At 31.3% G+C, this 17,234-nt stretch overlaps 1 protein-coding gene across 1 annotated transcript in view; it reads left to right on the top strand.

Moving 5' to 3' along the window:
* The first annotated feature begins 394 nt into the window (after positions 1-394).
* The window catches only part of LOC118184725 (uncharacterized), a 69,181-nt gene continuing 52,341 nt past the window's right edge, over positions 395-17,234 (top strand). The window contains exon 1 of the mRNA XM_085810127.1: positions 395-552. Coding sequence (XP_085666253.1) covers positions 495-552 — 58 coding nt within the window. The 5' untranslated portion in view covers positions 395-494. The remainder of the gene's footprint in view (positions 553-17,234) is intronic.

Raw genomic sequence — 17,234 nt, 5'->3', positions numbered from 1 at the left:
CCAGATAAGGGAAAGGGAAGAGAAAATTTCTCTCTCCCCTTTCAATGCTCTCTGAGTTATTCCTAAGTAAGGTATGGACGTTCCTAATGATTTTTAATTTCCTTCAAGTAGTGCATTTCTAGTGTCATAACCTTTGTGTGCTAAACTTGGTCATAGAGCTAGCTACAAACCAAAACATCAACAAGGCCAGAATAGCAAGCACTGCCTTAGTCCAGCAGTAATGTCATATCTATTAATTTGTTTGTTAATGCTGATTAGTATTTTATCAGATTAAGTAGGAAAGAATGCGTTTCTATATTCGGTGTACAGAATAAGAATGAAACGACCAACTAATCCGGATGGCCTGTGGGTGCTTAACGGGAAGGAGCGAGAGTGGAAACTGAGAAACGAAGCTCAAGTGAACTCGATTCTGGTCGGACAGGTTCAGGTGGCTCCGAGACCTCGTTTCTTAATGTGGCTAAGTTGTGTTTCTCAGTTTCTGCACTCGTCACGTTATGGATCAAGCAAGGATTGCGGTGCTCCTCGTCTTGCAAGTACTCTGGCATGTTACAGGTAAGGGGGGGGTTTGGGAACTGCTTTTCCTTCCGTAGGAATTCTGCTTCCGCGCTCTGAGGACTTTTATTTCCCGTTGCGTAATTTGGAGATGTTATTGTGATCCCTTGGGAAGGATGATAGCAAAATGTAATAATACATAATTTATATCTAGGCTTAATTAACAGGCGACTGTTATGTGAATCAATGAAAATAAATGAATAAAAATAAGAAAAAGACGATTTGCTTCTGAAAAGCATTGGGGATTACTGTTTCATTACAATGGATTAGGTAATTTTGAAATTTATAGAATTGATTATTATAATCATTAGATAACATAAACTAAGAAATAAAGAATTAAAAAATTATCAGAATAGGTGCTTATTCAGTAATATATAGGCAGATTATACATGTGACCTACTGTAATTCTAAGTAAGTTTATTCAAAAATTAAATATACACATAAAAACTGTAATAATACGATAGTTGGTATTCAGAATTTACTACATAATATATTTATTACGTACAAGAAAATGTGAAATTTCAAACTGGAAAAATGTTTCACGTATGTTCTAAGTTAAGTAAATATGCTATATTTTCTATAGATTAAATGTATGAAACATTGTTTTAAAATTTACCTTAAATTGCAATAAAAACTCAAAAGAGCGTTCCTTGAGAATTAATAGTATTATAAATACAATATAGAAAATATTTTCAGCCATACAGCGCATGTGGTAACTAAACGGAAAGTGCTAAACATATTGTGAAATAGAAAAGCAGCAAGTAGCAAGACATATATATTAATATACTAACTGAAATTCAGGGCTTTTTATTATTAAAATTCTTATCTGTAGCATTCTTGTTACACTCAGTTACATAGCATTCCTTTAAATAGTAAAGTAAGTGGGCGAAGTAAAGAGTTGGTGAAAGTGAATTCGCATGCTTATATTTTGGATATAGTGATGTAGCATTAAAATATCAGAAGAATGGTTTTGATTTTTAATTTCTTCTATTTGTAATGTGAAGTTATTAGAGTATGTAAAAGTCAGCAATAATCTATAAATAAATAATATCGTTAAAAAGCATTTTTTTCCATCTCAAGAATAAAACGTTTTATGCCCGATGTTTTGAAATTCATCGCTACAGCCGGATATTGTACTACTATTTGGAAAGCTGAGTGTTAATTTTAGTCATAATTGTTTTCAAGTAATTGCGTAATTTTTAATTTTATATTATTATACACACAGATGTATTTGAAGACGCAATTAAACTTATTCTTTTGTAACTTTGCTTTCTAGATTTGTTTTAGAAAACTTTTTAAGTAATCGAATATACTAAGGTTTAAGGAACATCCATTTTTAAAAGAATTAAAATTAAAAATAAAGACTTTGTAGAAGCATATGCGACTAATATAACAGGTAAATTTTCTAAATAATTTTCTGGGGCATCAAAAATATATTCTGAGTAAATATTAGTAACAAAAGCCTGTGCTCCAATTAGCCGTCGTAATATCATTTGATATATTTGAACAGTACATGAATTGTATATAAGCGAATATAATTATCTGACTTCATGTTTTTTTAATAAAGAATTATGCGGCAAATAAACGAAGATATAACTTTAAAAGCCATGTTAAGGCGACGGAGCGTGAAGCTAGTATATCAAATGAAGTAGTCGAAATCGATATCACTCTAAAGTTACGCGCCAAGTGAATTGTATCCAGATGGAACGTGGAATGTCGATAAATCCTGCTTTGTTCGTACCAGATCTGTAATAAGTAGATCAATCCGGAAGAGTTAAAAGTATTGGGAATTCCTCAAGGTTGAAAAATGTTTTATATTTATACATAACTTCTGAATGATTAAAGTTGAAAATTATGCATATAATTTATAATGTGTATAGAATGTATTAATATTCAAGAGAATAATACAATTACAAAGAACATTTTTTAAAAAGATAAATATTACCCTGTTTCTAGTGAATGGTATCTTCTCAATGCAAGAAATGCAAACTTTCTTTACCAAACTTTTGACTGTTCCTTTGAATCCTCATGAAAGCGAAACACGTTAACGTAAAATGTAAAAGATCCATGTTAGGTTTGCGTAAACTTTAATCAAAAGTCTCTAGATTTTGGAGGCGATTGGCATAGCTCTAGTCTTCGAAAAAGAGGGGATTACACAACAAAATTCTCTCGAATTTCCGGATGATCTCAAAAAATTTATTTGGATGAGTAACATGAGAATGCATAACGTGAAATTTAAAATTAAGGGAAGAAAAAACTTTAGATTAGCGTAGATTTTGCATAACATTCTATCGGTTTCCTTATTTGTTCCTGAAAAAGAGGGATTTATGTCAATGCTCTTCGAAGTCCATAAAAGCTTTATATGTAAAAGCCAATCTACTTTTTTTGGCCAAAAATTACATTATCATTGAATGTTATATATTATTTCAGAAAATATTAATGAATATTTTCCTTATTTGCCTTACCCAACCAATTTGCTGAAATAAAAGAAAGCTATTGAATATCATGGTACAAAAGTCTCTGAAGACTAGCTCTAAGCTGTTGAGAATTTGCTTGGAATCAAAATTTTTTAACAGAAAAAATAGGAATATTTCCGATAATCAGATAAACCAATTCTCGGAAAATTTTGTTTTGGGTAAATTTGAAGAACCTTCGATTATTTGCCGCATCATATAATTTTCAAAGGCTAGGTTATTATGGCCACAGACTAATTCAATTTATATGCTTTAGTTCTGTACATCACATTTAGTCAATGTGTGCACCTTTGATCGTCCTACGATTTGAAAAATTTCAGAACAAGGAATGGGAATTATAGTTGTCTGAATGTTGGGCAGTTTTATCAGTTTGACAGATTGGGAATTATTTCTTAAAGAAGGAAAGAACGATCGCCATTTAACTTGTATGAAAAGAGGGCATAATGTTTAAATAATTGAATTCTTCTGCAGATGAATCAGATGAAAGAAGGGAGTCTTTTCAGAGAGACACAGACGATGACATCACGTTCTGAAACCGGTGGGTGGAGAAAGTGCCCGAACTGCTGCTTCGAATCGAAAACATGTTTCAGGTTCGGCAAGTTTTTTTGGAGGTCGGCAGCTACAAACTTTCTTCCCTTTGCCTGGTGACCTACTCTTTCAGTAAGAGAGGCTACTTTACTATTCAGATACTGTCACCTTCGGAGGCAACTTAGGATTACATTGTGTAATTGTTTTTGACTCTAAATTCAAAGGACTCTCGCTGATCACTATAACTCCGTTCGTATCCCCTCCCCCCCAAATGCGCTTAGTCCAAGTGGTTCTTTTTCTCCTTAGCAGCTGACCAAAATAGTCACTAAATTATCCTCTATTTTAAAATGATTAGTTTAGAGAAAACACTTTCTAACGCAATGACATAACTAAAAACTTAGCATGACAGAAATGAATCTCTTATACGACAAGCGTAAATAGTAATTCAAACAGGAAGGAGTATTGGTTGAAAAAAAAATATGAGAATAAGAGACGCTTTACTTGCATATTTTAAATGCTGAAGAGAAAAGCAATTCCTAAAGAACTGCAAACTAAATTCCCGTCATTGGCAAATGGTATTTTCTTTTTGAGACAAAGAAATACTATCACTAATTTCTTTCGAAACATTAAAATGTGTTACATTATCTTCCCTCAAATCCTCTTTATAAGCAATAGCTTTCGCTTTTTAAAGGAAGAAAATATTATAATCATTTCAAATATTAGAAATATAACAATAATCACTTCCTTCTTTGACTTAAAACAGTTTTACTAAGTTCTGAATTTAAATTTTGCTTTAAATATTCCTTGTTTTTAATTAAAAAAGTTAAGCTGAAATAAAACTTTAATTATATTCATTATCATCAGGATAAAAAAATAATGTAATAGTCCTTTTAATATATATATATTATCTGCGTTTAAAGCAACTGCGAAAATTTTTATTTATTTAAATCTGATCAGTTGCGCCCTGTGGACAATATTGACCTCAAAATGGTAACCCATGCATTTTTTGTACGTGTAAATATTATCACATCTTAGGCTAATATTATGTAACATAAGGCTTATTTTCTGAAACGCATGGTTTACTTTCCAGAGTTTGGGAGCAAAATGTTAAAAAACAATTCAAGATTAATCGGCTCAAGTCAGCCATTTTAAAGTAATCCAAGAACAAGTCAAACAGCTTAAACAGATACTGAAACCTTGGAAGCATTGTAAGTCATAAGATATGTATGTATTGAAAGAAAACATTAGTATTGTTGAATATTTACACATTTTATCTCTGATATGAGAATTGACACATTTAGCAAAGGAAAATTCGAAAGTATACTTAGGTAATTATGTAAAGAACATTTTGTAATGGAATCTTTTTTAGTATATTTTATTATATCCATTCCTTTGTTAAACAGAATTTTTATCTCAGATACTGAATTTAGTACACATTTATTTTTTGTTTTTTCAAATATTGTATAAAGACTAGGTGCCAGATTTCATGTGTTCTTTTATCCATTTGTTATCATGCAAGAAGGTTAAGATTTTCCTGCATAAGAGAATTTTTCTTCGTCGCGATGATTATTTATTACTATTTTATTCTGCAGAAAATCAGATCATTGCTTTCGTATATGAGTATTGCGGAATTTATTAACTTAATATTTATACAAATGCAAGAATGTAAAACTTTAGTATCAAAAAGAGAAGATAAATGTGTGAATAAAGTTTTTGGAATATCATTATAAATCTTTAATAATTTCAGTTAAATTTAAGGCATTAAATTCAGAATTTGCGTACCCTTTTCTTTCCACTTTTTATAGCATAAATTTAATACATTAAGCGCCGGAATCGCCGGTATGATTTTGTGTACCTGTTTTCTCAGTTATGATAAATTAAGAAATTAAAGCAATCATGACTAAAGTGAAGTTGCCATTGCAAATTAAATCGTTCATGGCGTTGCAAATTAAATTAATATTGTAATTTAAATCGTGACTAAGGAGTTTTGATTTATTTAATTTAATAAAATAAATTACCATTTATGCTATGTTTATTAAAACTATTCCAAACAAAATTGCTTGCAGTTTCTTAAAACTTTTTAATTTTAACTAATTATTTTCTTTATTTTTCTTTCTTCATTTATTTCTTAATTTTATTTAATATTTTATTTTAATAATAAGATTATTTACTTGTAATATGCACATATCTTTCCATCCTTTTGAGGCATTACAGATAATTTTCTTCTCCTTTCAACTTGTAAAAGTGCACATTTATATTTAGAACTAATTAAATGCCTTTTAAATAATGTTATGATTGTCATATATTTTTATACATTTATAAAATACTTAATAAAATTGCAGAATTAGTATTAATAACATGTGGGATCCGCATGTACCTGTCATATATATGTAATCACAATAGCCTTATGAATGTTAATTAGCATTACATAATCTATAACTATGTCGTGTAAGAGAAAACCTGTAATGCTATGTAAGTACATGAGCATGACCAAATATTTATAAGGAATGCATTTTCAATCAACAACATTTTCAACTCATCCTAACAATCTTATACTCAAATTTTTAAGAGTGTGCCAAATATGGGTGTAGTCATAATATAAAATAAGAAGAAAGATATGAAAATAAAACTTAGTGGACATAAATTTAAAAATTCCCTTGGTTCTTAAAAAAATAGTCACATATTTAGGATTCCTATTTCCTAAACAGAATATTTACGTTTTCTTACACTATGGAAATAAGTAAAACATTTCTTATACTCGCTAACATAAAGCGTATGTTATCTGCCTCGTAAAATTATAGTTCTTTGTTTGATAAATCTTTTAATAGTTCTGTAGGTTTACTTAATGCTGTTTTGCTGTTTTCAAAATCTTTAATGCGTACACCAAATGAGCACAGATAAATACTTCAAGGAGAACATATATTCAGAGGGCACAGATAAATGTTTCAAGGATCTGTTAATTTCCGTGATAAACCAGGATGAGCGGAGAATTGTTTACAATGACCATACTCGCATCCAGCAAGAGCTGAAAAATTTTAACAGTGACTGCACTCTCAAGTTTTCAAATGAACTGACGTATGAATAGTCTCTAAGCTGTAAGTTCCTTGCCTTTAACTGAATTTATGCTTATGGTAATCCTTTGAACTATCTGAATGAAGGTAATAAGAGCTCGATAGAGGAATAGTTTTTACAAGTTACAGATGACTTACATAATGGACAATCATAAAAAATTTCCATTTCTCATAAAGAATATATTTTATATCTTAGCATCTTTAACAGGAAATTAGCAGCAATTCTTAAGCATTTTAAGGCAATTTTAATTTTCATTTCCCATCTGCTATTTGCACATTTACATTATTAACACCATTTTACTCTGTCTAGCTCTATGACGTTATTTCTTTTAAACTCGACAAATTTATTTCGAATGGAGAGAAGGAAGATTTTAACTTGTAACGATTTGCTTCGATGTTGGAAATGAACGCGACGCCTCTTCATGCATAGACGAGAGCACTTCTAAAACCTTAACAGATAGAGTGGCTACTCTTTTCTAATAGACTTGGAAATTTCACTGACCAGCTATGCCCTTAGTTATTTAATGTATAAAAGGGCAAATTCATTTACAGTTAACTTTGGAAAATTTCCGAGATCTTCTTCAGTGTTTTTACGAACGTATCCCCTCTTTAAAGTAAGGCAAGGATGTAGGGTGGAGATAAGTTCCGATTACTTGAAAATCAGCGCTGTAGAAATTGGTACGTCTCTTGGAACAGATGGTTTAATGAAAGTGACGGAAATTGGGTATTCGGCAGCATATATACAACAGATTTTCAAAAAGAGCGTAACACGCGACTCATTGACGACCGAACTCGTCATCACAATTGCCAGTCTTTAGCTGCAAATATCGCCTCACGCAAGCCACTTTAATCCTTTTCTGGAAGTTGTGGACGATTGCGAAATGCCACACTTCGCTCTTGATTTTTTTCACACGTTTGATCACACCTGAAATTTCGGGGCGATTGTCGCCTGGAAGTCCGGCAGCTATGCTTGTTAGGTTAATTTTAGTTTCAAGGGCCAATGTATAAATATGAACAACTGTAATACTATGTTTTTTAATAATAAAATGGATCAGTCTATAATAAGTTACCTATTTTGGTATTATATTGTTATTGATTTCTATTATTCTTGGCTCAAAAAATCAAACAAAATGTACAGTTATAGTTCACGAAAGTGAAACTAATGTAAGATGTTTATAAAATTAAAAGAGTAAAGCAGAAGGCACTTTCGAAAATGCCTCGTGAAATGACATAAAAATTATGCATCTTATACATATTTAATAAATACAATAAGAAAATTAGGTACTTTTCCGTTTCGCCGGCGCAAAATCTCGCCAAACAGACTTTATTGGCGACAACATACAGTATACACATAAAAAATGTTGGCAAATGTTAATTCTATGATTTTTTTTTATTTTGAAGGCATAAACATTTTAATATCGTTTAAAATTTTGTAAAACGCGAATAAATAAAGACAATAACTTTGTAAAAAGACATTAATTTAAGAATTTACTATGGTTTCATGGTTCAACATCCTGATACGAAGGTTTATATCACGTGATCCCAAGTGATCTCATCTCACGTAAACTACGCTACAAAAATCTAATTCTCTCATTAATTATCTACATTAATTTCAAGTTAAATCTTAATTTGGAATACAAGTTTAAATGCAACAATTATTTCAATTCGTACGAATAGCTTACCCAGAAATTATGTAAAACCGCAGTGCTTTACTTCGCTAGTGCATTCTCATTAGAATTGATGAATTTAATTCCTTAACTTTGCTTTTCTATATTTTCGCCTTCGGGTGAGCGGTGTAATTGCATCTTAATTGATTTAATTACCGCGAATGTCCTTAGGGCATAAAATTGAACTATCTGGTAAAAATTCTATGTAATTATATGCCAGTATTGAAAGAAACAATCAAAATGATAAGAAATGGCTGCGACTTGTTTTGAAAAGAGGTGTAAAAAGTTACCAGCGAGGATATTCAGTTTGGCATCAGTTGTACCATTACTAGCGATTTTATCGCCTGCGCCGGCAAAACGGAAAAGTAACAAAAATTCTATTTGGCATTGAAATTCTGTAATGCGCTTATTTGCATATTAAAAAGGTATTTGAAAATAGTTTTAAAAGGCTGCAGTAAAGATATGAAAGAGTAAATTACGAAAAAAAAAATATGAAATATTCGATACTGTATAAAGTTTTAGTTAATTTACGTGTCCTTGGCTATTAGAACTTCAGAGAAGAAGTCTTCTTACAACTATAAGGATAAAGTCCAAAGAAGGGTTAAAATACCCTTTTATTCACTCAAAAATAATAGTAGTCGGCCACTTTTCGGCTTACAAGAAAGCCTCAACTTGAGCTTGAATTTAAGATAGAAGAAAAGAAACTAAACTAATTCTAACTAACTAAGCCGAAGCTGTACAGAAATAACTAACCGAGTTGACTTGTTAATTAAACCTCACCTAATTAAACTCAGACATGTCATACTACGGCCGAACATAGTAAGATAGGCTTAAAGCAATGTGGCCCGAAGGCACAACATGCTCTACTGAGAACTTCTCTTTTACAGAAGGGACTCAACTTCCCACTAAATACTGGTTCTTATTTACTTACATAAAATGCGATACTGAAAAGTCAGTCTTGTAAGGAGTTGTGCGTAGAAAACAAGAATTTAAAGGAAAGGGTTTCAAAATTAAAACTAACTATTAGAAAATTAAAATAACCCCTACAATTTTAATGAAAAACGTTTGTGTTATAAATTCAAAAACAAATGGAATTGTGTCTAACAGATGCTTTTAAGGTACTTTCAACTAAATAAAATGTATGCTTATTCAGTCCTTGAAAGTATAATCCGTGCCGTAATTAATTTTGCTTATTTTAAAATATGTATAAAACGGTCTTTTGACGTAAAAAAACTGTATTTATATTTATTAGAGATTCTAAAAGAATCAGTGATATCTTTATTTTTAAGGATTTAACTATTAGAAGAAACATTAAGAGAAGCTAAAAGCACTGAATTTCTGCTAGAGTTAAGTTTTCTAATCGATCTGAGGGTTTAAGATTATTTTTGGATTAGGGTTAAAGCACTTTAACTGTTTCTGGTTTATAGCTTTAGAATAAAATTAATTTAGCAATTTCAAGTTTGGTGCGATGCTAATGTTTCTGGCTACAGTTTGGGACTAACTGCAAAGCAAAATTATCAGTTATCAATAGTTACTAGATTACATTCGTAAAATCGTAAAAAAGTGTGATGGCAGTTAGAAATTTTCATAATTTAATTTAATTCTTCTATAACAATAAAGAACTAGCAAAATGTTAGATAATGTTCTAGCTATGCTTTTGTGATGTTAATTTCTTTATGTAGAGTATTTAATCAAGTTTACTTCCTAGTAGTATCTTTACATGTAGGTATTTCGGTTAATCATAGTTTATTTATAAAGTCTTATTTACTTGGTTTACCATAATGTCAAGATAAAATAGTTAGTGAGGGGAAAACGTACAGGTATTTGACTGCATTGTGGAGCTTTAATACCGTAGGTAATATATTATGTATTTTATTTCAGAAAATAAAAAGTATTTAGCTAATATATATTTTCAAAATTTAACATAAAATTGACTGTGGGGCTCTGTGAAAATGCTAGACTAGTATCATCTGTTGAGGAACCATAAAGTAAAGAAAGAGACCACTAGAAGCATGAAGAAACAAATCCTAAGAAAAACTTAAGACATATGTAGATCAGACTGGCAATGAATTACTGCAAGTAAAATATCGATATTTTGAGAATTCAGCGACATGAAAACAATTCAAGTAAAGTACAAATATTTAACTTGAATTTAATTTGTTCTAAACAATTAACACAAACTATATGAGATGCAGTTGACAATCCAAGAAAAATAACCTTGACGATGTTTTAAATTCAGTGATTTGTTAGCTTTTTTTTTCCTAAGAACATAAGCATTTTCACTATTAGTTTAGTAATTAACCAGGATAATAGGAGATTTCTTAACTCCTTAGAGACCATTAATATTTTAGAAACCAGGAAATCAAACGTACATTCACGAGGATTCGAGCCACGAATCTTCTAATCACTACCTGGATGTGTTAACCATTTACACCGCAAGAAAGAAAGCAATTATTCCTTATATTCTTCCCCAATATTGGATAATTGCGGGCAGACTGACCGCAATTACCGAAATATTGCAGACAGATTGACCGCGCTGATTGCGGAAAGACCTATTCAATCAGTTCCAGGTAAAGGTGATTTAGAGTCCATCATATTTTAGTTCGGGCGCCAATTTAGAGATTGAATGTTAGGAAGTTTTTGAGTGAGAAACAGCAAACATCAGCAGTACCCTTCCCGGGATTCGAACTACGGATCTTTTAGTCGATAGCTGAAGGTGCTAACTATTACCAGAACATGCATTAAGGAATTGCACTACCATGCATTGCACTACCATGCATTGCACTACCAGAGCTTGCATTATGGAATACAATTATTCTTATATTCTACCCTACCGAAAGAGAGACTGGAAACGCAAGGTACCCAACTGAAAAAATCCATCTGGTGACGAAATGTCGTTCACCACATTGCAATTCTAGCGAAATAGAGAAGGCGCTTATGTTTTACGAAGCGTGAAACGGGAAAAATCAACTTTTCCCTCTCCAGGATTCGAAATACGAATCCTCTGTTTGTTAGCTGGATATACTAATCCCTCACATCACGACAGCATGCATGGAAGATATGATAATTCCTTATTACCAACTCCTTCCTCTAATTTTAAGACTTTTATATTCCTTAGTCTTCTTGTAAAACCGTCAGAAAGCATTAGCATCTTTCTTCATATTTTGCTTTAAATTCCAAAGCATTTTGGTAGTCTTATATACTTTTCAGGTTAGTTTGGAAGCTGTAGAGTCACATTTATTTATTAATCTACCGGCTTTTGTATAATTTCGAAAGGAAAAAAAGATTTTATTTCCCTTCCTCTTAATTTGAATTGATATAATTTTGTTGCTATTAACCCCCTTCCCCACGAAAAAGGAAAAAAAAAAAAAAAAAAAAAAAAAGCGCATACTTTTTTCACAGGTTTCGTGTTTCAAGGATCCTGTCAAATGACACTTTCTCTATGTTATCTAAAATTTCTTGTGTAAGCATTTTATTATTTGTTTCGTGTCCGATAAAGGTGCGCAGTTTGTTTTATTGGTTTTTAACTTGTCTTATTACCTTATAAGCTTAAACTATTTGCATTTGTGATTACATTGGATTAATGGGATATAAAAGCAAGAAATTCTGCCTAAGAAATTGACGCAAGACCGTTGTACAGTTATATACCATAGTATAGGATATTGCAACTACATGAAATAAAATAGCCTATTAAAATTTAATTTATTATATTATTTTGGTTATTGTAAAAAAGATGATATGTCCACTTTTATGCATTTATGAAATCTTATCGCGGTTTAATAATTTGCTTAAACGCTACAGCAGTCAACATATTTCATATACTAAATATATTCTTATTTAGTTCTCAACAAAACATATCACAGCTTACATTATAACTTTGGCTTTTATAAAAAAATCACAGAAATGAGCAAATATGTTTAAAACTTAAAAAAAATATCGTTATCTCAAAAGCTGATAAACTAAAGCACTTTTAGAAGGAATTCAATAATAGGCTATGGAAAGCAATTAATGAATGCGTTTTAATTCCTCACAAAACATTGATATTAATTTATTCCTGTATTTGGAAGACAGAGTGAATTCAAGTATATTTTGAATCAATGAGGGGTTTTCTTTTCACAAATTAGCCATTAATATTTACAGCATAACGCAAATCATAGAAATAGCAAAGAGGATTTTAAAAATTTGGAAGCAGCGTATGTAATTCAAAATTAAAAAAGACTTATTTGGAATGTAAACTAACTGTAGCTTTTAGCAAATATAAAAATTTTAGGAAGATATTTTCCAAAATTTTGAAAATTCATAAAATGGTTGTCAATCAATCGTTCTGTTTCAGAAAGTGCATGAAAGGACTTGTTGACAAGTCTTTTTGAAACGTTAAAACAAAACAAACTGATACGCAAATTATGATAACATAAATGAAAACGCGCTAGATGCATTTCGGCAAAGAATCATAATAGCTACCATCGAATGAGAAAAAGATCTTCTCTTAATAAGTCACAAAGTCATAAAATACATGCGTGTCTTTCCTGTATGATAATACTTAAAAGCTTTCTCGGTGATATAAAAAAATTAACCCAATACTATACGAAAAAACTAAAAGACTGATAAAAAGCTGATAATTATACATTTGTGCTAAGTCTGCTGTTTTATTTCTTCTTCAGTGTTTCTGGGCTCACCAGCGAGCGGATGGGTACCACAGAATACAAATAGTTCGACCCGGATAAATAGGCTAGCTCTTCGGGCATTTCGTATTTATCTCCAAGTGTAACGTAAATGAACCAGTTACTTCTTCAGAGGCATTCCTTCCCTTTTAAATATCTTTTATACTTCGTCGCATTCAATTCAATAAATAGGAAAACCAATGATTATGAAAATAAGGAAAAATGCTTTTATCAGATGTTGTTGATCATAATTATAAAAAGGAATTAATTAAGAATACATTCTGATGTAAAGAATTCCAAAAGAAGGAAAGTAAACGAACCTGAAATTTAGAGGAATTTTCAACCGGAAGTTTAAAGTAAAGCCTTTATTGCTTTGCCAGCAAGATGTTTATAACACATTGAGTGTAGAAAATAAATAACGTTTTAAGACAGAATAAAAGTTTTTGAACATTAATTACGTAGTTTTAGAAAGAATTTGAAAGAGCTGTGGATTTAATATACAAAAAAGGGAACATCATTCTTGTTCTCCAATATCTTGAATCTATTCCTCATCTATGCTCCAACAGTTCTGTTCTTTATCTTTCCTTGCAGACACATTTTCCAGCAGTATTGATAAATGTCATACAGACACTTCCTTCAGTAAGATGAAAAAATCTCTACTTTACGGTATTTGCTTTTGCAAGGTGGCCTGTCCTTTGTATTAAGATATTATTGGGCAACTTGTGATTGCAAAAGGTTTTGTTTATAATCCTCAATGAAAAAGGAAAGACATCTGTTTTCTACGTTATCTGCTTGACACAATCGAGACAAAGTTTTCTGTTGCTAATAAATATTCAGCATCAGTTTATAAAACCTATTAAATACTTATAAGAGCTTAGCATTCTAGGAATAAGTACTTTATTTTGATAATGGGAATGATATTGAACAGATATTTAATAAATTTTTCATGGTTTGCAGTAAAATCTAAGCAGGTATAAATTTAATTTGTTGATGACAACATACTCGAGATCTCTCATCCTAGCCGAAAATAGCTTTCCTTGGGAAAAATCGGTTCATAGCTATTTTACAGATCGGAAACACGAGAAAGCCCGAAGCAGGCAGCCTGGGGGCACGACAATACCTTGAATTATCAGTATTCCACCATTTCAATCACGTGGCACTTCGGAAGCAAGTAAAAGTTATTCTTCCCTGAGTGCTTTCATAGTGTAAGTAAACTGCACATTCGGTAATTAGAAGATCTATGGTCCAAATCCCGTTGAATTTTCAACGGGATTTGTACTTAAAAAACCCTAATAACTTTTACAACTGACTTTATTAAGCATTCAGATATTAACATATCGATAGGCCAGTGTCTGGAATCCGTACGGAACAGGACTTTGTTTAGCCTTCGTTAAATAATAACAATCTTCAAACAATGTACAGCTTTAACGAATGTATATCATTACTACAAAATGTATTATAGAAATGCAGTTTTAATGAAGGAACGAAAAATAATCTTTCTAGAAAAAATTATTTTAAAAAAATTCTAATTTGCCGTTGTAACTTTAAATTGTTAAAGTCCAATAACTTTAAATTGAAAAGTTAGCTTATTTTCTTATATATCCATTACTTTCTGGTTTACCTACAGATGTACAATTCGATTTAATTAAATGTAATTTTCAATTAGAATTTTAGAAGCGTTAATTTTTAAATTAATGAAAACATTTGTTTATAAAAGGGGAAATCTGCTTCTTCGAACTTATTACGGTAGTTTATATGAATTTCACTCTATGACAAGTAGCCAAAAAAACATTAAACGTCTGTTTCTGTGCCTTCAGAAGACTTTTCTATCTTTTACTTCGCTGTAGTCCCATTATCGGGAATACACACATTTTAATTGTTACATCTTTTTCCTTTGATCTTAGAAAACGGGCTAAATGTTTACTACAGTTTTCATTAAAAATTTACGAAGCAGCTATGGTTATTGTTTGCTGCGGTTTCCAGTTGGTGTTTTAATTAAAGCATTATAGAGTCCATTACACTTACTTAAATCATGAAGCAGAATGTCATTTCCAAGAAAGATGTCGGGACTTGTGTTCCTTTTTATGTGTTGAGGAAACATGATGTGTCCTGAATAGGAACAGGGAGCTTACTCAAGCTATGTTCAAATATGTGTGGAATAGACAACACCAGCAGGAAGGGTTGACTTTACCCTTTATTCTCTATAAGATTACAGGTGCTCCCGCACTTCGGGATACAGAGACCAGCCACTTGTGGTCTGAACGTAAAAATATAAAACAACTAACTAAAATTTTAAAAAACAGCTAAATTTGAATTAGTTTACAAATGCCTAACACTAAGACGGGCTTTTTAAGAGATTACGTATGTAGTACGCAAACTGCCGAAACTATAATACGTCTCAAAATATCAAGAGGACTGAACCTTTGGCCTTAAAGGCAAACAGCAGCTGATTGAAAGCTCGCGTGTAATGCAGTGGCAAGGCGGCTCACTTCCTCCCCCTCTCTCTCTTGGGAAAAAGCCACAACTTAAATACTTAGGCGTTAGCAAGTGCAATTTGCATAAACAAGTTAACACATTTAATTCTGGCCGGAAGTGGAAAATAAGAAAATATAGTAAAGTTTTAAAATAAAATAAACGTTAGTAAAACTTAAGATCCTTACAAAGAAATCTGAGTTATTAAAAACTGCAAAGAGATAAATATTTCTTATTAATTTGGTGTAATCTTGCTGCAAGAAATGTAATTTTTTTTTTTTGCATTTATTTGATCTCGAACTAAATCTAAGGGGCATTTTATAATTATAAATTCCAGACTGTTAAACATCTTTGGCTGTGATATATTATATTAGAGCTTATGGGGAACATTCTTCAATGCTTAACTGAAACTGCACTGCACTGCGTACCGTAGCTTTAAAGGCAGCTAAGCGTTCCATTGATGCTACAGTAGGCTAGACTGTATACTATAAAATATATATTGTCTAGATGCTATAGGCACATATACAGAAGAGCCATTACATTATGACCACCCTCCATCTGTAAAAATGGGCTCGCCCAGGAAAAAAAAACCACTGCGCGTGCGAGGATTATGTTGCGGCTATGTATTGCCTATAGAAAAAAAAAAAAAAAAAAAGAGAGAGAACGCTTTCGAAAAAAGGAATTTAAGAGCGGTTTCTTTTTAATTTGCTTTAAAATTTGAAATACCACTTCAAATAAGTCTGGGAAATAATAAGTTTCTGAGATGATAATAACTAATAAGTCTTTGAAAGCGTTTCATAAGAAAAACTTCGTGTCCATTATTTCAACACTTTTCCAAAGCAATAAAAACTTTATACGCTAATTAAGTCATTTAATAATCAGCTTATCTCTTGGTTCCATTGGTTTATTATGAATTATGGAAAAACATGGGAAAACTATCTGTCCGACGGGAGGGGTGATGCATGGAGAATTTTGCTTACTTTTTACATTCTGCTGAGCTTAAATAAGCTGCATTTATTCTCATTTGTCGATTTTGTTTCTGAGTGCATTAGATGTTTCTTCAGATTTGAAGAAGTAAAGTAAATTGTCAAAGGTTGTCATTGTGCTACTTAATACGTAGCCTTTGAATCTCAACTGCGAAAATGTAAACATTCCAAACTTTTGCACTTAACAAAATATGAAAACGCGGTTTGTGTATTAATATAAAAATCAGATTTCGAACGTGTCGGAATTTGAAGACAGTTTTACTCAGATTTTTTACTTATTTACAGACAAACATCATTCAAATTCAAAGGCCTCTTTTATTTGTTTAGGATCTCAGTAAATTAAAAAGCACTACAAATTAATTAAATTAAATTAAATATATTAAATATAATTCAAAATTTATTTAAAAAAGGAAAAGTCACGTCTTTGACTTGCCTTATAAAAATTCATTATTGCCTCAAACCTCATGTTATGAATTTGCAAAATGATTTCTATCTTTAAAAAAATGTCCGAGTATGATTACGTGTTGTTGGCAGAAAGCCAGATTCTAAAACGTTTTTAAGTTTTGCTAGGCGTTTTTCTTGACTTGCAACACTTGACTTCGTAACTTTCAACTAATTAGAGTCATGGACTTTATTCATATAAATATTTAGTAATGAATATGATCGAAAAAAGTTTTGCTCTTAGAGCTGGAAGTAAATTAAGAGAGCCAGATGCGTATATAATTTCTGGAATATCAAAACTAAATGATTTACATATCACACGTATATTTCCGAATCGATGTGTTACGACCGATATTCAATACGTTAAGAATTATTCGGCTGA

The sequence above is a fragment of the Stegodyphus dumicola genome, chromosome X2 (genome assembly GCF_044657685.1).
Source record: "Stegodyphus dumicola isolate Sdum_Otavi_A_Nest chromosome X2, ASM4465768v1".
In the NCBI taxonomy this organism is placed as follows: domain Eukaryota; kingdom Metazoa; phylum Arthropoda; class Arachnida; order Araneae; family Eresidae; genus Stegodyphus; species Stegodyphus dumicola.
Note: the sequence above shows the minus strand (reverse complement) of the source record. Positions and strands in the feature narration are given on the sequence as shown.